We start from the raw sequence: 26386 nt of genomic DNA, 5'->3' as shown, positions 1-26386 counted from the left end.
TTGAAAACAGATGGAATTTGAATGACCTCAGTAGGCCTGTATGTATCAAATGGAACTTTATCCCATCAGGAATTGGTACTGCTGAAATGTTCACAAGGGACAAGTCTCTTTGGACCTTATGTGAGGAAATATATGGAATTAAGACTTCCTCCACAGACTCAACAGAGCTGTGTTCAGAAAGATAAAGACCATTTATGAGGAGAAAGAAAACAGTCACAAAGCCAATCCATAATAGAAAGGCAAGCAATGTCAGAAATATCCATGGATGAATAAAATAGTTATCTTTAAGCCATATGTACAGGTTACGTGTCTGAAACATTTTCAGTTACAGATGCGGATAAAGTTAAAGAGACGTCATCAAGGTTGATAAAATAACCAAAATCAGTCTCTGCAAAAACAGGAGCCGGTGCATTACTGGTAGATGGATCCATTTTGCGTGGAGGCTCATATTAGACAATGTTGTCTGTTTGTGTGGAGAGTACAAGACAGCCACATCTTGAACAGTTGTTGTCAGTGAAGTGATCAAAGGAATCAGAAAAGGCTAATTTTTCTCCCATTCCCGTGAGGTATTTGCAGCATTGTTGTACATGCTTGTGTAGTCAGAAGTGTTACTATTTCTTCTTTGAAGAGGTATGTCCTGGTGGGTAGTGAGAGGGGACCACCTAAGGGACCTCTGGGTCTACTGTGCGGGATCAGCCACATGATATAGTTTGATTTTGTCAAGGGAGACAAATCTATTTGCTTTGGTCCCAGGCAGCAGGGGTAGGATGACAGCCTTGGTACCTTGTATTCCCAGGAATTAGACCGGTGCTCTGTAGGATGGGCCAAATTCCTTCTTCACAGCAATCTTCTCATGAACCAGATCCCTAACTTTAAGAATCCAGCCAGTAGAAGTTGTTGGCAAATCCCTTATCCCTCAGGTGGCAGCACTGGCGGATGAATTAGCATCATGAAATTGCTGAAGCTCCTGTAAGATAGTGAGACGTTCATTGATGTCAAAAGGTGTATCTGCTGCCACCAAACCAGGGCCATCTAGATCTGGGATATACATAGGTATCCCAAAGAGAACCTCATAAGGAGTGTGCCCTTCCAAGGACCGTCTTGGCAGATTATTCAGTGCTCTCTGGACCCCAGATCTGTGAGGAAGCCAGCTGCTGCCAGAACCTAATACTTTAGATGTTATGGACTGCTTTGGATCTAGATTCCTCCTCTCCATAGCCAAATTTCCCTTGGGATGGTAGGGTGAGGAGTAATGGAGTTCAACACCCATTGTGCTCACAGTGTCCCTAAGTGCCTTAGAGGCAAAGGCAGGGCCCTGTTCCGAATGTAATGCTGCAACTGCCTATGTACCGATAAAGATCAGCAAGTATTTTATAACAGTTTGAGCGTCTCTGCACACGTTCACAGAGAATTACTGACTGGACAGTCAAGTCCGCAGAGACAGCTACTTTGGCTGTTTGGTCCTGCAGGACTTTTTAGTCTGATCTTGGTTCGCAGCCCAAGGCAGAGGATGTTATTGCTTGGGGATTTATTTTAAAGTAAGGAATTTGCAAATAAAAGTCTCTATCAGATGAGCAAGTTACATACCTTTGGTAATGATTTATCTGGTACAGACATATTCTAGCTCCCTCCTCCCTGCTTTGCTAATTAATTTCTAGGTACAGGGACTCCCTTTTCACTGCCCTAGTTCTGGCACACCAATATCAGTGTTCTTTGTGGCTCTGGGCTACTGCCGTGGGAATTTGTGAAAAGAAACTGATGTCAGAGCGCAGGGGTGGTGCCTATATACAACTGGGGCGGTGACCATGACGCCAAGGACGCACATGGAGTCAACCTACACCACCTGACTGTGCAGGGGTATTGCTCAAAGAAAAACCTCAGCTTTCCATTCAGACACCTTGGGGAAATTCTAACTTAAGGAATCTGCAACTTGAATATGTGTCTACTGGATAGATTGTTACTACAGGTAAGTAACTTGTTCATCACTCACAAACACTTGACTGATTCAAAATTACATCCACCCGGAAACCAAAAGAGACACCATCGTACTAGGCAGTCATATGTAAAGGGAAAAAAAAAACAAAAAAAACACGAATTTACAGCCTAACCTCTGGGGGTTGATAGATCAACGCAGAGTAATCTATTCACCTTTGAAGAGATACATCCATAGAAATTGAGGGCCAGTAGTGAAGGGAGGACTGGAAAATAGTCTGAAGCAAACCTGCTGGCTTGCCGGCCAGGCCTGTGTTGGTGAAAAACCCCATATCTTGGAGAAGGGGTCTGAGTTGTCAGAACCCCAACTATACAGTTGTACCATTGTTAAATAGTAATCCAAAATGGTCTCCCTCAGGCACCATTTTGACTATTCATTTGCTATTGCCAGGTGCTCGACAAAGCTGACTCTTCATTGAACCGTGCAAGTTGACTTTTCTATGAACTCTGCTTTTACTAAACCATCTTGTGATCCAGGCCTCTCAACTCTATCTAATTAAGCTGACTCTTAGAAATACCGAGCCACAGCTGCATCCTGCTTGTCTCTGTGCACAAACAAAACTGTACCGCGTACCACCACATTCCAGGAGCCTTTCACACTGGATATCCTCATAAATTATCAGCCAGGCCTTGAGAGACTAAATTTTGGATAGATGAACTGTCACTTTGCCTGTGTATCAGCAGGATACTCCTGAGACAGTGGGAGTGCAGGCAGAAAAAACGAAATCTAACGTGTGTACGTCAGCAGGATGCTTCCGGGTCAAAGGGAGAGCTGACTGAAGCTTTTGGGCTCACAAGATGGGGAGGGGTGGCTTCCTGACTGGGGGACAGCTTAACTATATAAGATTGTACGCTGCAGAATGAAGCAGCCAGCCTCCGTAGGAAAGTCCATCAGACTGTCCTGGGACTGTGCTTGGCTCGAGCTATTATCTGTTTGTTAATAAAACTCTTCTCTTCCTCGTCTGTTGTGTTCTCTGCTGGTAAAGGACCTTGAAGACTTAGGGTGTCCCCTCCACCGCTGGGAGAGGTGAGGCCGCCTTTCCCGGTTCTTCACCATTTGAATATGTTAGGGGAGCTAACAGGGAGTATCAGGAACCTGTGCCATAGTTGGATTCCCATCAAGAGAAGATATAATGGCGAAGGAAACAATAGCAGGATAGAGAAATAGCAGACCTACGAATCAAGGTATCATCCCTCCGTTTTTATAAAGAACCATAATAGGGAAAAAAGAAAAAACATTCTGCTTGTGATTCCTAGCAGATATTCTGTTAATGTTTTGCAGATGCATCGATGTGGACGGCCGGTCAGTTGCCCTCCAAAATAATCTGCCCCAGCCAAAAGATTGTTCAGGGATGTTGAAATTAAACATCCAGGGCTGTAAATGTGCAGTCAAGGAAGGACAATTCTTATACAAACATGTTGACAGGCAACATGCTGAAGGCCATAGGGCAAGTATCTGCCAGCTTGGGATCACTGTGGATCAGATCCAAAAGACGACGTACTATAGCTAGTACAGATTGTCTGCTGCCTAGTAGACTCACTGCTTCTTTGGCCAATCCTGAAACGAAAATGAACTCTTCTAATATTTGGTCAGCAGCAAAAGCGGACGTCCCTTTGTTTACATACCATGTTATGTGATGATTCCTGCTATTGTGATGAGGTCACAATTTAAGTTATGGGTAACGTTTCATTTCTCTGGCTGCTGTCTTTTGGAGCACAATAAACAGCAAAATGGGTGAAAGCCTAATCCGAAGCCGCCTGTCCTGGCACAGAATCGACCCCCCTCAGGTCACTCCACAGAATTCCCAGCACGTGAGTAACTTTTAGCCGCACAGAACGGCAGCCACGCTGGTGAACAACATGACTGAAATGGCAAAGTCGGTAGTTCTTTCAGAGGCGAGACCTGGTGGTGTTCCCATTTTTTTTTTGCGGTTCTATATAGCGCGAAGTTGGCCCGAGGGCTGTAGCGCTTTACAAGACACGTCTTCTAAGGCATTTCAGACTTATTAATAAGTCGATGTATACGAACTGATCATGTAGCAAACCAGAGACTAGTGATATCAGCTTCAAACTGAGGAGACGAAGGAGCGCGCGGGAAGAGGACTGCACACTACGTCTCCCGGAAGTTGTATGCACATTTCCGGTCACAAATGGCTGTGGGAGCCCCGGGCCGGCGCGCGCACGCGTCTCTGGGAAACGTAGTACAAGCGCGGCTCTCTTCGCGCGCTTGGACACTGAAGTCGTTATGCAAAAGAACTACAATTCCCAGTAAGGCCACGAGGTTTGTTGGAAACGAAGAGACCGCCATACCTGGCCGCGCGAGTAAACGCGCAACATGGCGCCCGGAGCTTGAGGCGCGCGCGCGCTGGACGGTCCGCAGATTGGCGCCCGAGGTTGTTTTTGGCGGGAAGGCTCACCCCCTGGGGGCCGCCATTTTCGAGCGGGCCGGTGGCCGCCATTTTGTGAGCGGGTCCTGCCGGTGACCTCCATTTTGTGGATCTCGGTGTTCGCCGTCTCTGCCGAGGCCTCGCCGGCGCCATGGGCGTGCAGGGGCTGCAGGAGTTCGTGGAGAAGCGCTGCCCGGGCGCGGTGGTGCCGGTGGACCTGCTGAAGCTGGCGCGCGCGGTCTGGCGGGGCTCCCCGGGGCCGCCGCTGCCGCCCGGGGCCTCGCCGCCCCCGGCCCGGGTGCTGGTGGACGCGGGCTCGGCCCTGCAGCGGCTCTACGGCGGCTACCAGACGGACTGGGTGTGCGGCGGGCAGTGGGGGGCCATGCTGGGCTACCTGTGGGCGCTGGCGGGCGCCGCCGGCCTGGAGCTCGCCCTGGCCCTGCCCGGGGCCCTGGGGAAGCCGCGCCTGCCCGAGTGGGCCCGCCGGGCCCAGGCCGAGCGCCAGACCGCGCAGCTCATCGTGGGCCACGTGGGGCACAAGGGCACCCCTCCGCCGCGGGCCTGGTTCCTGCCGCCGGCCTGCCTGCAGCACTGCCTGAGGCTGGCCCTGCTGCGCTTCAGAGTGAAGGTGAGAACTGGGGAATGTCGGCTTGTCCCTGCCGGGGCTTTCCGTGTACGCAGCAGTGCCTTCTGGGAGTTGTAGTCCGAGCGGTGCTCTGGGGGCTCCCGGCCCTCTGGTCTCCTAGGGGTGCCACCCTTCCACCGCCCCAGCAGCACTGCCTAAAACTGCCCAGAACTAATGCCTCGGCAGAGGTGTGAAGTCTGGGGGGATGCAGCATTGCATTCTGGGAGTTGTAGTCCAAGCGCTGCTCTGGTGGCTCCCGGCCCTCTGGTCTCCTAGAGGTGCCACCGCTCCAGCAGCACTGCCTGGAACCAATGCCTCTGCAGAGGGGGAGGTGTGAAGTCTGGGGGATGCAGCAGTGCATTCTGGGAGTTGTAGTCCAAGCGCTGCTCTGGTGGCTCCTGGCCCTCTGGTCTCCTAGGGGTGTGGCCCTTCCACCGCCCCAGCAGCTCTGCCTAAAACTGCCTGAATCAATGCCTCTGCAGAACTGGGAGGGGGGGTGAAGTCTGGAGGGCACATCATTGCATTCTGGGAGTTGTGGTCTAAGTGGTGGCCTTGTGGAAAGCAACCACCGGGTCCTTGGGGCGTGTGATCTCCCCATGAGTGTCCTTCACACTTCAAGATGGGGTGTGTCCCCTGCCCCCTCCCACCAGCAGCACTGCCTAAAACTACCCAAAACCAATTCCTTTGCAGAGGAGGGCGTGTGAAGTCTCCATGACGCAGCATTGCATTCTGGGAGTTGAGGCCCCTGGGTCCTTGGGGGTGTGTGATCTCCCCTGAGTGTCCTTCACACTTCAAGATGGGGTGTGTCCCCTGCCCCATCAGCACTGCCTAAATCTGTTTAAACCAATGTGTCTGCAGAGGAGGGTGTTTGAAGTCTGGAGGACGCAGCATTGCATCCTGTGAGTTGTCATCTAAAGTGGTGTCCTGTTGGCAAGCAGCCACCTGGTCCTTAGGGGGTGTGATCTCCCCATGAGTGTGCTTCAGTTTTCAAGTGGGGGTGTGGCCCCTCCTCGAACAGCACTGCCTAAAACTGTCCAAAACCAGTGTCTGCAGGGGAGGGTGTGTGTGAAGTCTGGAGGACGCAGCATTGCATTCTGGGAGTTGTAGTGTATGCAGTGTTCTGGTGTCTCTCCACTATCTGCTCCTCCTATGGGTGTGACCTCCCCATGAGTGTGCTTGAGACCTCAGTGGGACTGTGTCCTCTTCAGCAGCACTGCCTGCAACTGGCCGAGGATGGCATGTGAAGTCTGGATGACATAGCAGTGCATTCTGGGATTTGTAGTCCATGCGCTGCCCTGGTAGCGCCCAGCCTCCTGGTCCTTCTTGTGACCTCGAAAGGGGGTGTGACCCCCAACAGCACTGCTTGAAACTGGCCAAGGTCGATGTTTCAGCCGAGAAGGGCATGAGAAGGGTGGAGAGAAGGGGTTTGTGTGGTATGGATTACAGACGAGAAGAGCATCTTTTTTTAAAGTGAGGTGTATCGGACCAGGAAGGGTTTGCTGCCTAGGGTAAGGGTGGTGGTGTGTCCTGGACTGGGCAGGCCTCCTTGGATGTCATGGGCTGTAGACATCCTTCCACTGCGTCAGGTCCTGGGTGGAGCTCTCCAGTGTTTCATGTCCGTGCATCGGTCGCTTTACTCCACTTTCAAATTTGTGAAATTTGTCTTGATATTACAGTTGGTAAAACACAACTGTAATGCGTTGATTATGAGTGGGTGGAGGTTTCTGACCACTGTGGTAATAGAATTGTAAGTTTTCTGGAGTTTACCGTACTCAGTAGTTATCGGGTGCAATAAGATGAGCTGTCTCTGCAAGGTTAAATCTACTAAGTGTAGTTAAAGGCTACAGAATTGGAGGTGACATTTGGCTGGATATTGGTGTACTAACCACTTAAGTCTGCATGTAATTTTCCGCAAACTTGAAATATGTGAAATTTATTGCTTCTGATAATCTACCACACATGGTAAATGGTATGACCAACTTTAGATGCAACAGTGCTACTCCAAAAGTAATCCAAAGATAAAACCTAACTGACTCAGTCTCTTCTAACCAGGATAAGCTAAAACTCGTGAAAGATGGAAGGGAGCCTTTGGTGTAAGAGTGGTGAAGAATGCTACATTGTCTTCCTTATGACAGGGGTCAGCATCTTTGGATGTGATGAGGGGGTTACACACGTTTTGCACGTGGCTGCGGTGTTGTAGTAGCAGAGGACACGTGGAGTTACTGCACCAAGCACAGGCACTTAAGTTAGTCATGTCCACTACCTGTCTCTGCCAGAAGAGTTGATCGATCCCTTTAACACACTCTTCACTTTACCTGCTTTTATATTGCCCCTTTGTTTTTACATTTCCTTATTGGTTTTCACAAACACATTCACGCTTTTTACTTTTTCATTAAAATGTTATACTTGGTTTAAGGGGTTCTGGAATTGCAAACTAAATAATGCAGAACATAACTGTCTCCTACTTTGGTGTTTTTAGGTTGAGTGTAGCGTAAGCGCTGCTTTCCGACGTATTATAATCTCTTCTGTACCTTTAACCACACACCCCTCCCTCCCATCACTTACATTCGTTCCTGGGCTTGCCTTTCAAAAATCCTTGATGTTGTTGGTAAATGCTTTACATTTGTACCGCCTTGGGGACTGACCCTGTTGCACGGATAATAATCAAGGCGGACATGGCGCTCAGAATTTTCATACCGCACAAACTCGAGTGGCGGTATTGGAGCGCTTTACATGACTACCAGATAAGGTCACATTGTTTTGTTTGTCTCCCTGTGCTCCATGATAGCCATGCCGCTTTGAAGTTTCATAGAGCGCAACCCTGTTTAAGCCTCTTTTCCCTGCAGTTGGCAGGTGCACCTTAAAATGTTTTAAAGGATCTGCAAATAGAGATGTAACTTTCTTCAGATGAATCAGAAGCCTTGCTTTTGCTTCCAGCGTATGGTACTTGTATTTTTCAACCCCGCTAACCACTTCAGCTCAGACCTGTTTTTCTCCACAGTCCTGGGATCAGTTAACAGTTGATGCTTCAGAGCCTCTGTAACTGTGCAGGGAGGGGGACTGCTGCTGCTGCTACCCGGGTGCCCTTTCTAGCATTTAACACTTCCTGTGCCATGTGTCTAGACTTTATAGCTCACCAATACATTTACACAAAACTTCCAATTTTTTTGACAGCGACTTGTAAGAAGTAAACGGAAGTCCGTTTACATCCATTTAAACAAGTCCGTCACCTGCTCCTCAAATGAGGAACCTCGCTGTACAGAGTTGTTGACAATCTTATTTTTCATACAGGATAGTTCCAAAATCTTAGCCCAGTAATAACAAGAATGATGATCCGTAATGTGTACATGTAGTTTAGGCGCAAATTGCAATTATTTAAGTACAAATTGCCTCACAGTATCTTTTGAGCCTAACATCTTATTGATATAAGATATAAGGCACTCTGTTTTCTGTTTGAATGATCGACTTTCACTTTTTTCAGGTGATTTATTTTTACAGTTTGTACCTGTTGTATCAGTAAATGTGTGATGTCTGTGGGATGGATTGAAGTAAACTTTCGATGCTGAGTACCTAACCAGAATAGGTGACAACGTGACAACATGTTAATGAACAACATATTGAAATATATACTCACATACATGTTTACATACTTAACAGTGCTCCTGTCTGTCAATATGCACTGGTCTTGGCTTTCTAGTTCTCTGAAGAGTAGCAGACCCTGGGAAATAAGTCACTGACAACGCATTTTATCATTATGTCCTATATTACATGCCCAGGCACATCGCATTTAACCCGCAGCTCTGGTCTCTGATTGCTATCTGTGACTGTATTAATTGCTGTACAAAGCGTGTGAAACTACCCATTACCTACTGCTTGATGCGGTTACTGACACAAACGTTTCAGAATACGTTGTCCCCTTTCATCCACTATGGCTAGTTCATGTCACACTTACGACAGGCTGCACTTGTGTTTCTTTTTCTCTCAATGCATTTAGATCTATATTTTTGATCTTATTTACTGTCAAAAACAAACCGGATATTCAACCACCATTGCAGTGTAAAACATTAATTTCTAAATTAGTTTAATTTTCTGCACTCACATTAATATTTGTAAATGTTGTGCATTCTGCCTCATAACGTTTCACGTTGTAATATTGTTAATTTCTCCTTTGAACACAGCAGTTTTTCACTATGCACTCAGTTTTGTAGTTCATCACGCTCCAGTTGGTCAGATGTTGTCGTCCTGGGTCCCATTCCCTCTGCCTGGGGCGACTCCTGGTGGCCAACTGCCCTCAAAAGCACCTCCCTACCCACCGACCTCACACGCAACCTAGGCATCATCCTGGACTCCACACTGTCCCTAACCCACCAGGTTAACACAGTCTCATCGTCAACCTTTCACACTCTTTGCCTCCTCTGAAAGATCTTCAAGTGGATCCCAACCGAGGCAAGAAGGATGGTCACCCATGCACTCGTCAGCCGCAAACTCTACTACGCAACGCTCTATCCTGAAATCACAATGAAGCACCAAGCAAGACTCCAGAGAATTCAGAACGCAGCAGCCAGACTTATCCTTGACATCCCCACCTCAGCCACATCTCCACCCACCTTAGAGACCTGCACTGGCTCCCCATCAACAAATGCATCACCTTCAAGCTCCTGACACATGCCTACAAGGCTCTGCACAACATCGGGCCGGCCTTCCTCAACTACCGCCTATCTTTCTACACACCTGCCAGACAGCTCCGATCTTCTCAAGATCTGGCAAACTCTGGACCAAGTTGCTAGTAATATGATACATGAGCTGAGATGTCCTATCTTAGGGCAAACATATACTGAATCGGCTGCAGTCAGAAAAGTTATCTTAGAAAACTACATACAAATCTATAGTCAAACCAAGGATATTGACTGCAAGACTATTTGGGATTGTTTGGGGAAACTGGATATCCCCACTCTGTCAAAAGAAGACTTAGACGTTCTTTCCCAGCCATTCACTAAGCTAAAACCTTTGGAGGTGGTCAAAAATCTTTCTAATGGAAAGCCTGTGGCCCGGATGGTCTCCCTGCCACATTTTATAAAATCTTCTTTAAGAAATTTGTAGATGATTTTTTGTTTCTAATCGATAGCTTGTTAAAGGGTGTGAGGATTCCTAACTCTTGGTATATGGGGAAGGTGCTTAGCTTTCCAAAAAAAAATAAGAATAAAGAAGACCCTAATGCATATCTCCCGATTTCACTGTTACATACAGACTATAAAATCATTATGAAACTCCTGGCTAATCAGTTTAATGTGGTTGTCCCTAACTTGGTCCCTCCTGATCAAAACGGTTTTATCTCTGGGTGACAACTTGCAACCAACACACACTTTTTGGCCGAGGCTCTGGACTATTTCTCTTCAAATAAAATTCCCGCCGTTATTCTTTTGTTCAACGCAGAAAGAGGTTTTGATCTAGTAGTCTTGGATACACTGTTTGAAATATTATCCAGATTCAGGGTTTCAGCACTAATTCCACGGATATATCAAAATTCTGAAGCTGATATTATAATTAACTCTGTGAGCGTGGGCCACCTTCAATTTCGCTGTGGGACCAGTAAAGGCTGCCCCCTATCCCCTATTCTTTTTGCTCTTTTTATTGAACCGTTAGCTATTACAATTAGAATAACCAGATTCACCTTCCTTTGAAGTCAATGCGGTAGATCAAACTTTACGCAGATGATATTATGTTTTTGGAAGAGGATCAGTCCTCTCAGCAGGAGGCTCTCAAGTTTTTTTTCTGAATTTGAGCAAATTGGTGGATACAGGGTCAATAGGAATAAAACTGATGTTACCCTCTGTGGCTCTACGCCCAATAGATTAATCCCTGAATTATCGCTCTGCTGGAATACCAGGCCCAGGAGGTACCCTGGGATCAACTTTTCATCTGATATAGGATGTCAATTTGTTTTCCAACACACAACATTTAAATAACATATAAATGAACGGTACAAATGGCAAAAATTACAGTTAGGAAAAATGTTTTTGTTTATTCTGAACTATAATGGAAACAATGATTTGTTTTGATCCTGTTAAAATCTGAATACTTTATTTGGTGATGAGCAAATGATAAATACTTTCTGAAACCTGATTCCCACACACTATCATGTGCATGTCAAATAGTTTTATCAGTAAAACTACATTCAGCAGGAATGTGTATGGCATTTCAATAGAAAATATGCTCTCTGTAAACGAAGGTGCACTGCTTCGTCATGCTTTAGTAATATTTATTAAAAGTGAGAGGTTTTTAAACTTGTCCAGTTACCTCCTTGATGGTGCAACAAGAAGATAAGAGACCCTTCTAATTTTGTGTGCAACTGGCTTCATTTTCTCTTTCAGCACTATCTTATGTTCAAAATCTTTAAGCAGCCCTAGCTCATCTCTAAATATTTTTTCTATTTTTTTATTATATTCAAAATATTGCTTAATCAGTCACCTTCAATACTTAATCCAGAGAATAGAGATTAGGTGTGATATTTAAACCTTGTAGATGCCTCCATCCTAAAAAGTGGTTGCCTCGTTTTGCTTAATATACCTTTCCAATTTTCCCCTTTTCCTTAAAACAATTCTCATGACAGTGAAACCTGCGAATTCAATCGGAATTACCCCCCATATTCACTAGAAATAATATTCTGAGGTGATAGTGTAGTAGTCTACCTTCCAAAAATTCTCTCCCAATTTTTGGCACCTATCAAAGTGTATGGTGATTCAGAATCTACAAGAACTGTGATTAGTTCTCCCCTTCTTCAGTACAGCACTGCAGCATCATCATTGGACCATCATATATTGTATTATTCTATACATGGAAGTATTCGCAACTTGCAGGACTAGTTTCTGAACACTACTCGAAACCTTACTCACATTCTGCTCTTATCCTCTACCGTACACATGTGCAAAATGTCCACGTTTGCCACATTTATGTTTTTAAACAAGGGGAGTTTCTTTCAAAACAGTTAACTTAGGGACAAATGTCCTACCTTGCCACAAATGCAGCACTTTAACTTTGTTTCCTCTAGAGTAGGACCATCACTCTCAGCACAACTTCATTATGATATTCCCCATACAACTTTAATGTTGCTATAATTGTTTCTTTATTCATGCGTCCTAGCAGTTCCTCTCTTTCTTTTTTCACCTATCTAGATGTATGTTAAATATTTTCCACAATCTCAGTTGCTTCCTTCAAACGGGTATTTATCTAGACTTTTTTCCATGTAGGATTTAGTGTATCATACTAACTGGTCTTGCATGAGCAAATCTGTACTGGCCCCTAAGTCAAAAGCTCAGGAAAGACCTTTCAAACTAGCTACATAACTACCAACCTTTTTATAATTACCTGTGCCCCTGTGAAAAACATAAGTTGTTCTAATTCCATGTAGATCTTCGCATCATAGTGATTTTGCAGCATTTTCACTGATACTTCATAAATGTAATGGGGTTCACCTTCAGTGTAAGCAGTTAGCAACTCATCCAAATTTTTTAGCAATTGCGACCTTCAATTCTCTGATGGTGTAACAAGACAGCTTGCTTCCTGGCTGGTTTAATATCCTCCCTCTCCAATTACTATTAAATATCAATCACATTTTAATTGTATTCATATAGCTCTTACTACAGCTGATGAGACTTTGAAATTCTTTTCGGTGAGTAGCATGCTGCTTTGGAACCCAAAAAGCATTTGTGTCAGATTAGTATAGGGAAATATATGTTTTTAATTTGGGTGATGGACATGTATATCTGTTAATTTGAATAGGATAGAGGAGGGAAGAGTCTAGAAAGTGTTATTTGCGAGCTGACGGTAGTAAGATGGCAAAGTCCAGGAAGCACTAAATAAATAGGCAAGTGTTTACCAACATTACAATGTTCAGGGCCTGTATTCAAGAGCCTGTACCACGGCAGACACTGCCCTTTTCTACACTAGGGTTCAAAACATGTGTTCACACCACCTCTGTGTTTTCTGCACGGTTACCGATGCTGAATCCCCACTGGTATTTTCTAGCACCATGAGTTAATGCGCCCATTTGCCCAGCAGCCCTGAGCTCCAACCCCACAAAATGAAATCTAGCAGTGGTTCTAAAGTAGATCCAGGGGATCCAAAAGGAAAGTATACAGAACACCTTAGCATTTCTTCCCACCAACCTCATTTGATCTACTGGCTCTGAAGTATTAATAAGCAGCACCTTTACAGAAGCAAGCTTTGTTGCACTGATTGCAGAGTAAAACATTCAGTAAGCAAACAGTGGTACCGGGAACAGGTTGTGTGAGGAGTATGACAGGTTCTTAAACACACTTGATAAAGGTCTCAATTTTTCCAAAGACACATCGTTTTTACTTTTTCCTCAGTGCTTTTTTCCATTATTGCAGCTTGGTGTTTTTTTTTTTAATTTTTTTTTTTTAGTACCTGTATAGTCCTCATAAAAGAGCAGAATACTGTATGCTTGATACACACCATAGTAATAGTAATAGTTATAGTGATATTGTACCTGAGTGATATTGCAGCCGAATGTAGTCTGCAGAAAGCATATTTGACCCTCTGGCTGACTTGGTCATGCACTTTGAACATAATGGATGTGAAATCGAGAGAGTTCTGTCTCAAGACCTTGAAGCCCTGTTTTTATGCCAAGTTGTATAGACACCCACTCACAACACAGGTCACCTTCTACACCCTGTTTTCACTAATTTGAGTAACCTTTTCACTGAGGAATCTTTCCCTATACTGTGGTCTGATCACCATCTAGTCCCCTTCCATCTTGAAGTTTCAGGGACAACTGGTAAACAACCCCCTTCACAAAAGCCTAGTCGAGCGTTGTCCAAACTTAACATAAGTGAATGGAAGGTTGCCCTCGCCCTAATGGGTGGCACTACAGAGATATATATCACCTTTGAGAAATGTCTCATTAACTTGCTGGTACATGCCAAAGCTAACTCAACTAAAAAAGAGAGGCTAGAAAGAAGGAGAGAGAGTAGATGAATACCTATTGTAATAATAGCAAAATAAGCTGTAGAATAGCCATAAAAAGATTTAAACAAGCAATTAGGGAGGCCAGAATCACCTACTTTCAAGAGAAAATAGAGACTGCTCCGAACTCATCCAGGGAACTATTTTCAACAGTCAACAAATTTGACTTCTCCCTCTTGTTCTGTAGAACCCTCCCCGTCTACAGAACGCTGCAACATGTTTGCCAACCATTTCATCAACAAAGTCAAGAACATCCGGACCCTCCTTCCATCAGTTAACTCTCCCAGCACCGATGATCAAGCAAGGCAGCATGCAGGCCCCACCCTGGCCTTCCCTGCGTTGAGCAGTGAAACCTTGAAATCCACTCCTGAATCCATAAAATCAGACTCCTTGTGTCCCAGCCCCTCCTGATATCCTGGACCATGGTAGCATCCTAGTACTGGACACCCTCATGAACATTCTCAACCATTTGCTCGAAGCAGGGCATATTCCTAATACTTGGAAACATGCAATAGCGAAGCCACTTCTAATGAAACCAACGGCCAATCCTGATCTGGTAGACAGCTACAGGCCAATTGTCCTTCTCCCGGTAGTGAGTAAAGTACTGGAAAAGCATGTTCATAAACATCTGTCTAGTCTTCTGGAGTAGCATGCTAATTTACACCCCACTCAGGCAGACTTCTGGTCTGGCTATAGTACGGAAACTGCATTACCGGTAGCCACAGAGGAACTTCGTTCTAATCTAGATCAAGTTAGCTCAGCGGCAGAGATCATGCTGGGCTTGAATGCTGCTTTCAGTGCAGTATCTCATCCCATCCTCATTCAGAGAATGTTGGATTTCGTTATTATAGGGATCGCCATCAACTGGTTGGAGGCCTTTTTAGTTGACATAAGTTTCTGAGTATGCAAAGACTCGTTCACCTCTTCCATTCATCCTCTGTTGTGTGCGGTCACAAAATACTCCTCACACACCCCCATACTGTTAAATTTGTATGTGCGCCCCATGGCAGCAATTGTGCATTCACTTGGGCTCGCCCTAGTGTCCTATGCAGATTACACACAGATGATTCTGGCCTTCATCCCCAGCACTAGCGAAACCTGGCCTTCATCCCCAGCACTAGCGAAACCACCTGTTGGCTCTGTATGTGCTATTTCAAAGTAAGGAATAGCATGCACAGAGTCCAAGGGTTCCCCTTAGAGGTAAAATAGTGGTAAAAATAGATAATACTAATGCTCTATTTTGTGGTAGTGTGGTCGAGCAGTAGGCTTATCCAAGGAGTAGTGTTAAGCATTTGTTGTACATACACATAGACAATAAATGAGGTACACACACTCAGAGACAAATCCAGCCAATAGGTTTTTATATAGAAAAATATCTTTTCTTAGTTTATTTTGAGAACCACAGGTTCAAATTCTACATGTAATATCTCATTCGAAAGGTATTGCAGGTAAGTACTTTAGGAACTTCAAATCATCAAAATTGCATGTATACTTTTCAAGTTATTCACAAATAGCTGTTTTAAAAGTGGACACTTAGTGCAATTTTCACAGTTCCTAGGGGAGGTAAGTATTTGTTAGGTTAACCAGGTAAGTAAGACACTTACAGGGCTTAGTTCTTGGTCCAAGGTAGCCCACCGGTGGGGGTTCAGAGCAACCCCAAAGTCACCACACCAGCAGCTCAGGGCCGGTCAGGTGCAGAGTTCAAAGTGGTGCCCAAAACACATAGGCTAGAATGGAGAGAAGGGGGTGCCCCGGTTCCGGTCTGCTTGCAGGTAAGTACCCGCGTCTTCGGAGGGCAGACCAGGGGGGTTTTGTAGGGCACCGGGGGGGACACAGGTCCACACAGAATTTTCACCCTCAGCGGCGCGGGGGCGGCCGGGTGCAGTGTAGAAACAAGCGTCGGGTTCGCAATGTTAGTCTATGAGAGATCTCGGGATCTCTTCAGCGCTGCAGGCAGGCAAGGGGGGGATTCCTCGGGGAAACCTCCACTTGGGCAAGGGAGAGGGACTCCTGGGGGTCGCTTCTCCAGTGAAAGTCCGGTCCTTCAGGTCCTGGGGGCTGCGGGTGCAGGGTCTCTCCCAGGCGTCGGGACTTTAGGTTCAAAGAGTCGCGGTCAGGGGAAGTCTCGGGATTCCCTCTGCAGGCGGCGCTGTGGGGGCTCAGGGGGGACAGGTTTTGGTACTCACAGTATTAGAGTAGTCCTGGGGTCCCTCCTGAGGCGTCGGATCTCCACCAGCCGAGTCGGGGTCGCCGGGTGCAGTGTTGCAAGTCTCACGCTTCTTGCGGGGAGCTTGCAGGGTTCTTTAAAGCTGCTGGAAACAAAGTTGCAGCTTTTCTTGGAGCAGGTCCGCTGTCCTCGGGAGTTTCTTGTCTTTTCGAAGCAGGGGCAGTCCTCAGAGGATGTCGAGGTCGCTGGTCCCTTTGGAAGGCGTCGCTGGAGCAGGATCTTTGGAAGGCAGGAGACAGGCCGGTGAGTTTCTGGAGCCAAGGCAGTTGTCGTCTTCTGGTCTTCCGCTGCAGGGGTTTTCAGCTGGGCAGTCCTTCTTCTTGTTGTTGCAGGAATCTAATTTTCTAGGGTTCAGGGTAGCCCTTAAATACTAAATTTAAGGGCGTGTTTAGGTCTGGGGGGTTAGTAGCCAATGGCTACTAGCCCTGAGGGTGGGTACACCCTCTTTGTGCCTCCTCCCAAGGGGAGGGGGTCACAATCCTAACCCTATTGGGGGAATCCTCCATCTGCAAGATGGAGGATTTCTAAAAGTTAGAGTCACCTCAGCTCAGGACACCTTAGGGGCTGTCCTGACTGGCCAGTGACTCCTCCTTGTTATTCTCATTATTTTCTCCGGCCTTGCCGCCAAAAGTGGGGGCCGGGCCGGAGGGGGCGGGCAACTCCACTAGCTGGAGTGTCCTGCTGGGTTGGCACAAAGGAGGTGAGCCTTTGAGGCTCACCGCCAGGTGTGACAATTCCTGCCTGGGAGAGGTGTTAGCATCTCCACCCAGTGCAGGCTTTGTTACTGGCCTCAGAGTGACAAAGGCACTCTCCCCATGGGGCCAGCAACATGTCTCGGTTTGTGGCAGGCTGCTAAAACTAGTCAGCCTACACAGATAGTCGGTTAGGTTTCAGGGGGCACCTCTAAGGTGCCCTCTGTGGTGTGTTTTACAATAAAATGTACACTGGCATCAGTGTGCATTTATTGTGCTGAGAAGTTTGATACCAAACTTCCCAGCTTTCAGTGTAGCCATTATGGTGCTGTGGAGTTCGTGTTTGACAGACTCCCAGACCATATACTCTTATGGCTACCCTGCACTTACAATGTCTAAGGTTTTGTTTAGACACTGTAGGGGTACCATGCTCATGCACTGGTACCCTCACCTATGGTATAGTGCACCCTGCCTTAGGGCTGTAAGGCCTGCTAGAGGGGTGTCTTACCTATACTGCATAGGCAGTGAGAGGCTGGCATGGCACCCTGAGGGGAGTGCCATGTCGACTTACTCGTTTTGTCCTCACTAGCACACACAAGCTGGCAAGCAGTGTGTCTGTGCTGAGTGAGAGGTCTCCAGGGTGGCATAAGACATGCTGCAGCCCTTAGAGACCTTCCTTGGCATCAGGGCCCTTGGCACTAGAAGTACCAGTTACAAGGGACTTATCTGGATGCCAGGGTCTGCCAATTGTGGATACAAAAGTACAGGTTAGGGAAAGAACACTGGTGCTGGGGCCTGGTTAGCAGGCCTCAGCACACTTTCAATTGTAAACATAGCATCAGCAAAGGCAAAAAGTCAGGGGGCAACCATGCCAAGGAGGCATTTCCTTACACAACCCCCCCCCAAACGAAAGAGGATGAGACTAACCTTTCCCAAGAGAGTCTTCATTTTCTAAGTGGAAGAACCTGGAAAGGCCATCTGCATTGGCATGGGCAGTCCCAGGTCTGTGTTCCACTATAAAGTCCATTCCTTGTAGGGAGATGGACCACCTCAACAGTTTAGGATTTTCACCTTTCATTTGCATCAGCCATTTGAGAGGTCTGTGGTCAGTTTGAACTAGGAAGTGAGTCCCAAAGAGGTATGGTCTCAGCTTCTTCAGGGACCAAACCACAGCAAAGGCCTCCCTCTCAATGGCACTCCAACGCTGCTCCCTGGGGAGTAACCTCCTGCTAATGAAAGCAACAGGCTGGTCAAGGCCATCATCATTTGTTTGGGACAAAACTGCCCCTATCCCATGTTCAGAGGCATCAGTCTGCACAATGAACTGCTTAGAATAATCTGGAGCTTTGAGAACTGGTGCTGAGCACATTGCCTGTTTCAGGGTGTCAAAGGCCTGTTGGCATTCCACAGTCCAGTTTACTTTCTTGGGCATTTTCTTGGAGGTGAGTTCAGTGAGGGCTGTCACAATGGACCCATATCCCTTCACAAACCTCCTGTAATACCCAGTCAAGCCAAGGAATGCCCTGACTTGAGTCTGGGTTTTTGGAGCTACCCAGTCCAGAATAGTCTGGATCTTGGGTTGGAGTGGCTGAACTTGGCCTCCACCTACAAGGTGTCCCAAGTAAACCACAGTTCCCTGCCCTATCTGGCATTTGGATGCCTTGATAGAGAGGCCTGCAGTTTGCAGAGCCTTCAAAACCTTCCTCAGGTGGACCAGGTGATCCTGCCAGGTGGAGCTAAAGACAGCAATATCATCAAGATAAGCTGTGCTAAAGGACTCCAAGCCAGCAAGGACTTGATTCACCAACCTTTGGAAGGTGGCAGGGGCATTCTTTAAACCAAAGGGCATAACAGTAAACTGATAATGCCCATCAGGTGTGGAGAATGCTGTCTTTTCTTTTGCTCCAGGTGCCATTTTTATTTGCCAGTACCCTGCTGTCAAGTCAAAGGTACTTAGAAATTTGGCAGCACCTAATTTATCAATGAGCTCATCAGCTCTTGGAATTGGATGGGCATCTGTCTTGGTGACAGAATTGAGCCCTCTGTAGTCCACACAAAACCTCATCTCTTTCTTTCCATCTTTGGTGTGAGGTTTGGGGACTAAGACCACTGGGCTAGCCCAGGGGCTGTCAGAGCGCTCAATTACTCCCAATTCCAGCATCTTGTGGACTTCCACCTTGATGCTTTCCTTAACATGGTCAGACTGTCTAAAGATTTTGTTCTTGACAGGCATGCTGTCTCCTGTGTCCACATCATGGGTACACAGGTGTGTCTGACCAGGGGTTAAGGAGAAGAGTTCAGGAAACTGTTGTAGGACTCTCCTACAATCAGCTTGCTGTTGGCCAGAGAGGGTGTCTGAGTAGATCACTCCATCTACTGTACCATCTTTTGGGTCTGATGACAGAAGATCAGGGAGAGGTTCACTCTCTGCCTCCTGATCCTCATCTGTTACCATCAACAGATTGACATCAGCCCTGTCGTGGAAGAGCTTAAGGCGGTTTACATGGATCACCCTCTTGGGGCTCCTGCTTGTGCCCAGGTCCACCAAGTAGGTGACCTGACTCTTCCTCTCTAGTACTGGGTAAGGGCCACTCCATTTGTCCTGGAGTGCCCTGGGAGCCACAGGCTCCAGAACCCAGACTTTCTGCCCTGGTTGGAACTCAACCAGTGCAGCCTTTTGGTCATACCAAAACTTCTGGAGCTGTTGGCTGGCCTCAAGGTTTTTGGTTGCCTTTTCCATGTACTCTGCCATTCTAGAGCGAAGGCCAAGTACATAGTCCACTATGTCCTGTTTAGGCTCATGGAGAGGTCTCTCCCAGCCTTCTTTAACAAGGGCAAGTGGTCCCCTTACAGGATGACCAAACAGAAGTTCAAAGGGTGAGAATCCTACTCCCTTCTGTGGCACCTCTCTGTAAGCGAAAAGCAGACATGGCAAGAGGACATCCCATCTCCTTTTGAGCTTTTCTGGGAGCCCCATGATCATGCCTTTTAATGTCTTGTTGAATCTCTCAACCAAGCCATTAGTTTGTGGATGGTATGGTGTAGTGAATTTATAAGTCACTCCACACTCATTCCACATGTGCTTTAGGTATGCTGACATGAAGTTGGTACCTCTGTCAGACACCACCTCCTTAGGGAAACCCACTCTGGTAAAGATACCAATGAGGGCCTTGGCTACTGCAGGGGCAGTAGTCGACCTAAGGGGAATAGCTTCAGGATACCTGGTAGCATGATCCACTACTACCAGGATGTACATATTTCCTGAGGCTGTGGGAGGTTCTAGTGGACCAACTATGTCCACACCCACTCTTTCAAAGGGCACCCCCACCACTGGAAGTGGAATGAGGGGGGCCTTTGGATGCCCACCTGTCTTACCACTGGCTTGACAGGTGGGGCAGGAGAGGCAAAACTCCTTAACCATGTTGGACATATTGGGCCAGTAGAAGTGGTTGACTAACCTCTCCCACGTCTTGGTTTGTCCCAAATGTCCAGCAAGGGGAATGTCATGGGCCAATGTTAGGATGAACTTCCTGAACAGCTGAGGCACTACCACTCTCCTAGTGGCACCAGGTTTGGGGTCTCTGGCCTCAGTGTACAGGAGTCCATCTTCCCAATAGACCCTATGCGTTCCATTTTTCTTGCCTTTGGACTCTTCAGCAGCTTGCTGCCTAAGGCCTTCAAGAGAGGGACAGGTTTCTTGTCCCTTACACAGCTCCTCCCTCGAGGGTCCCCCTGGGCCTAAGAGCTCAACCTGATAAGGTTCAAGCTCCAAAGGCTCAGTTCCCTCAGAGGGCAGAACTTCTTCCTGAGAAGAGAGGTTCCCTTTCTTTTGCTGTGTTGCAGTTGGCTTCCCAACTGACTTTCCTGTTCTCTTGGTAGGCTGGGCCATTTTTCCAGACTCCAGCTCTACTTTTTCACCCTGTGCCTTGCATTGTGCTCTTGTTTTCACACACACCAGTTCAGGGATACCCAGCATTGCTGCATGGGTTTTTAGTTCTACCTCAGCCCATGCTGAGGACTCCAGGTCATTTCCAAGCAGACAGTCCACTGGGATATTTGAGGAGACCACCACCTGTTTCAGGCCATTGACCCCTCCCCATTCTAAAGTAACCATTGCCATGGGATGTACTTTTCTCTGATTGTCAGCGTTGGTGACTGTGTAAGTTTTTCCAGTCAGGTATTGGCCAGGGGAAACCAGTTTCTCTGTCACCATGGTGACACTGGCACCTGTATCCCTCAGGCCCTCTATTCTAGTCCCATTAATTAAGAGTTGCTGTCTGTATTTTTGCATGTTAGGCGGCCAGACAGCTAGTGTGGCTAAATCCACCCCACCCTCAGAAACTAGAGTAGCTTCAGTGTGGACCCTGATTTGCTCTGGGCACACTGTTGATCCCACTTGGAGACTAGCCATACCAGTGTTACCTGGATGGGAGTTTGGAGTGGAATCTTTCTTGGGACAGGCCTTGTCTCCAGTTTGGTTTCCATGCTGTTTACAGCTATGACACCAGGCCTTTTTGGGATCAAAGTTTTTACCCTTGTACCCATTGTTTTGTGAAGAGGCTCTGGGCCCACCCTCCTGTGCAGGTTTTTGGGGGCCTGTAGAAGACTCTTTACTATTTTTAGTCTTGGTTGTCTCATCACCCTTCCCCTGGGGAGTCTTTGTGACCCCTTTCTTTTGGTCACCCCCTGTTGAAGTCTTGGACACCCTTGTCTTGACCCAATGGTCCGCCTTCTTTCCCAATTCTTGGGGAGAAATTGGTCCTAGGTCTACCAGATGCTGATGCAGTTTATCATTGAAACAATTACTTAACAGGTGTTCTTTCACAAATAAATTGTACAGCCCATCATAATTACTTACACCACTGCCTTGAATCCAACCATCTAGTGTTTTCACTGAGTAGTCTACAAAGTCAACCCAGGTCTGGCTCGAGGATTTTTGAGCCCCCCTGAATCTAATCCTATACTCCTCAGTGGAGAATCCAAAGCCCTCAATCAGGGTACCCTTCATGAGGTCATAAGATTCTGCATCTTGTCCAGAGAGTGTGAGGAGTCTATCCCTACACTTTCCTGTGAACATTTCCCAAAGGAGAGCACCCCAGTGAGATCTGTTCACTTTTCTGGTTACACAAGCCCTCTCAAAAGCTGTGAACCATTTGGTGATGTCATCACCATCTTCATATTTAGTCACAATCCCTTTGGGGATTTTTAACATGTCAGGAGAATCTCTGACCCTATTTATATTGCTGCCACCATTGATGGGTCCTAGGCCCATCTCTTGTCTTTCCCTTTCTATGGCTAGGATCTGTCTTTCCAAAGCCAATCTTTTGGCCATCCTGGCTAACTGGATGTCCTCTTCACTGGGGCTATCCTCAGTGATTTCAGAGGTGTTGGTCTCTCCTGTGAGGGAACCAGCATCTCTGACTATTATTTTAGGAGTCAGGGTTTGAGGGACCCTGTTCTCCCTAGATAGGACTGGTAGGGGGGAATTGTCCTCCAAGTCACTATCCTCTTCCTCTGAGTTGCCACCCTCAGAGGGGTTGGCCTTTTCAAACTCTGCCAAAAGCTCCTGGAGCTGTATTTTGGTAGGTTTGGGGCCCATTGTTATTTTCTTTATTTTACAGAGTGACCTTAGCTCCCTCATCTTAAGATGGAGGTAAGGTGTGGTGTCGAGTTCCACCACAGTCACATCTGTGCTAGACATTTTGCTTCTAAAAGTTGGAATACTTTTTAAGAATCTACAACTGGTTCTAGAATCTAATTCAAACTTTTACAAACTTTTAAACTCTAAAAGAAATGCTAAACAGGATCTAACACAAGGCCCTAGCAGGTCTTTTAAGAATTTAGAAAACTTTTCAAATTGCAAAAATCAATTTCTAATGACAATTTTGGAATTTGTCGTGTGATCAGGTATTGGCTGAGTAGTCCAGCAAATGCAAAGTCTTGTACCCCACCGCTGATCCACCAATGTAGGAAGTTGGCTCTGTATGTGCTATTTCAAAGTAAGGAATAGCATGCACAGAGTCCAAGGGTTCCCCTTAGAGGTAAAATAGTGGTAAAAATAGATAATACTAATGCTCTATTTTGTGGTAGTGTGGTCGAGCAGTAGGCTTATCCAAGGAGTAGTGTTAAGCATTTGTTGTACATACACATAGACAATAAATGAGGTACACACACTCAGAGACAAATCCAGCCAATAGGTTTTTATATAGAAAAATATCTTTTCTTAGTTTATTTTGAGAACCACAGGTTCAAATTCTACATGTAATATCTCATTCGAAAGGTATTGCAGGTAAGTACTTTATGAACTTCAAATCATCAAAATTGCATGTATACTTTTCAAGTTATTCACAAATAGCTGTTTTAAAAGTGGACACTTAGTGCAATTTTCACAGTTCCTAGGGGAGGTAAGTATTTGTTAGGTTAACCAGGTAAGTAAGACACTTACAGGGCTTAGTTCTTGGTCCAAGGTAGCCTACCGTTGGGGGTTCAGAGCAACCCCAAAGTCACCACACCAGCAGCTCAGGGCCGGTCAGGTGCAGAGTTCAAAGTGGTGCCCAAAACACATAGGCTAGAATGGAGAGAAGGGGGTGCCCCGGTTCCGGTCTGCTTGCAGGTAAGTACCCGCGTCTTCGGAGGGCAGACCAGGGGGGTTTTGTAGGGCACCGGGGGGGACACAGGTCCACACAGAATTTTCACCCTCAGCGGCGCGGGGGCGGCCGGGTGCAGTGTAGAAACAAGCGTCGGGTTCGCAATGTTAGTCTATGAGAGATCTCGGGATCTCTTCAGCGCTGCAGGCAGGCAAGGGGGGGATTCCTCGGGGAAACCTCCACTTGGGCAAGGGAGAGGGACTCCTGGGGGTCGCTTCTCCAGTGAAAGTCCGGTCCTTCAGGTCCTGGGGGCTGCGGGTGCAGGGTCTCTCCCAGGCGTCGGGACTTTAGGTTCAAAGAGTCGCGGTCAGGGGAAGCCTCGGGATTCCCTCTGCAGGCGGCGCTGTGGGGGCTCAGGGGGGACAGGTTTTGGTACTCACAGTATTAGAGTAGTCCTGGGGTCCCTCCTGAGGCGTCGGATCTCCACCAGCCGAGTCGGGGTCGCCGGGTGCAGTGTTGCAAGTCTCACGCTTCTTGCGGGGAGCTTGCAGGGTTCTTTAAAGCTGCTGGAAACAAAGTTGCAGCTTTTCTTGGAGCAGGTCCGCTGTCCTCGGGAGTTTCTTGTCTTTTCGAAGCAGGGGCAGTCCTCAGAGGATGTCGAGGTCGCTGGTCCCTTTGGAAGGCGTCGCTGGAGCAGGATCTTTGGAAGGCAGGAGACAGGCCGGTGAGTTTCTGGAGCCAAGGCAGTTGTCGTCTTCTGGTCTTCCGCTGCAGGGGTTTTCAGCTGGGCAGTCCTTCTTCTTGTTGTTGCAGGAATCAAATTTTCTAGGGTTCAGGGTAGCCCTTAAATACTAAATTTAAGGGCGTGTTTAGGTCTGGGGGGTTAGTAGCCAATGGCTACTAGCCCTGAGGGTGGGTACACCCTCTTTGTGCCTCCTCCCAAGGGGAGGGGGTCACAATCCTAACCCTATTGGGGGAATCCTCCATCTGCAAGATGGAGGATTTCTAAAAGTTAGAGTCACCTCAGCTCAGGACACCTTAGGGGCTGTCCTGACTGGCCAGTGACTCCTCCTTGTTATTCTCATTATTTTCTCCGGCCTTGCCGCCAAAAGTGGGGGCCGGGCCGGAGGGGGCGGGCAACTCCACTAGCTGGAGTGTCCTGCTGGGTTGGCACAAAGGAGGTGAGCCTTTGAGGCTCACCGCCAGGTGTGACAATTCCTGCCTGGGAGAGGTGTTAGCATCTCCACCCAGTGCAGGCTTTGTTACTGGCCTCAGAGTGACAAAGGCACTCTCCCCATGGGGCCAGCAACATGTCTCGGTTTGTGGCAGGCTGCTAAAACTAGTCAGCCTACACAGATAGTCGGTTAGGTTTCAGGGGGTGTGTTTTACAATAAAATGTACACTGGCATCAGTGTGCATTTATTGTGCTGAGAAGTTTGATACCAAACTTCCCAGCTTTCAGTGTAGCCATTATGGTGCTGTGGAGTTCGTGTTTGACAGACTCCCAGACCATATACTCTTATGGCTACCCTGCACTTACAATGTCTAAGGTTTTGTTTAGACACTGTAGGGGTACCATGCTCATGCACTGGTACCCTCACCTATGGTATAGTGCACCCTGCCTTAGGGCTGTAAGGCCTGCTAGAGGGGTGTCTTACCTATACTGCATAGGCAGTGAGAGGCTGGCATGGCACCCTGAGGGGAGTGCCATGTCGACTTACTCGTTTTGTCCTCACTAGCACACACAAGCTGGCAAGCAGTGTGTCTGTGCTGAGTGAGAGGTCTCCAGGGTGGCATAAGACATGCTGCAGCCCTTAGAGACCTTCCTTGGCATCAGGGCCCTTGGCACTAGAAGTACCAGTTACAAGGGACTTATCTGGATGCCAGGGTCTGCCAATTGTGGATACAAAAGTACAGGTTAGGGAAAGAACACTGGTGCTGGGGCCTGGTTAGCAGGCCTCAGCACACTTTCAATTGTAAACATAGCATCAGCAAAGGCAAAAAGTCAGGGGGCAACCATGCCAAGGAGGCATTTCCTTACACAACCCCCCCCCAAACGAAAGAGGATGAGACTAACCTTTCCCAAGAGAGTCTTCATTTTCTAAGTGGAAGAACCTGGAAAGGCCATCTGCATTGGCATGGGCAGTCCCAGGTCTGTGTTCCACTATAAAGTCCATTCCTTGTAGGGAGATGGACCACCTCAACAGTTTAGGATTTTCACCTTTCATTTGCATCAGCCATTTGAGAGGTCTGTGGTCAGTTTGAACTAGGAAGTGAGTCCCAAAGAGGTATGGTCTCAGCTTCTTCAGGGACCAAACCACAGCAAAGGCCTCCCTCTCAATGGCACTCCAACGCTGCTCCCTGGGGAGTAACCTCCTGCTAATGAAAGCAACAGGCTGGTCAAGGCCATCATCATTTGTTTGGGACAAAACTGCCCCTATCCCATGTTCAGAGGCATCAGTCTGCACAATGAACTGCTTAGAATAATCTGGAGCTTTGAGAACTGGTGCTGAGCACATTGCCTGTTTCAGGGTGTCAAAGGCCTGTTGGCATTCCACAGTCCAGTTTACTTTCTTGGGCATTTTCTTGGAGGTGAGTTCAGTGAGGGCTGTCACAATGGACCCATATCCCTTCACAAACCTCCTGTAATACCCAGTCAAGCCAAGGAATGCCCTGACTTGAGTCTGGGTTTTTGGAGCTACCCAGTCCAGAATAGTCTGGATCTTGGGTTGGAGTGGCTGAACTTGGCCTCCACCTACAAGGTGTCCCAAGTAAACCACAGTTCCCTGCCCTATCTGGCATTTGGATGCCTTGATAGAGAGGCCTGCAGTTTGCAGAGCCTTCAAAACCTTCCTCAGGTGGACCAGGTGATCCTGCCAGGTGGAGCTAAA

The 26386-nt window shown here is 47.3% G+C and overlaps 1 protein-coding gene across 2 annotated transcripts in view; it reads left to right on the top strand.

The window, feature by feature from the left end:
- The first annotated feature begins 4292 nt into the window (after window positions 1-4292).
- FAM120C (family with sequence similarity 120 member C) overlaps window positions 4293-26386 on the top strand; it is a 564585-nt gene continuing 542491 nt past the window's right edge. The window contains exon 1 of one of the 2 annotated variants that reach the window (XM_069209344.1): window positions 4293-5007. In XM_069209344.1, the coding sequence (XP_069065445.1) occupies window positions 4531-5007 (477 nt within the window). In that variant the 5' untranslated portion in view covers window positions 4293-4530. The remainder of the gene's footprint in view (window positions 5008-26386) is intronic. The other variant, XM_069209345.1, reaches the window with a different exon arrangement.

This window comes from Pleurodeles waltl, chromosome 10 (genome assembly GCF_031143425.1).
Source record: "Pleurodeles waltl isolate 20211129_DDA chromosome 10, aPleWal1.hap1.20221129, whole genome shotgun sequence".
Taxonomy (NCBI): Eukaryota; Metazoa; Chordata; class Amphibia; order Caudata; family Salamandridae; genus Pleurodeles; species Pleurodeles waltl.
The sequence above is the reverse complement of the archived record's forward strand: the minus strand, read 5'-3'. Positions and strand labels throughout refer to the sequence as shown.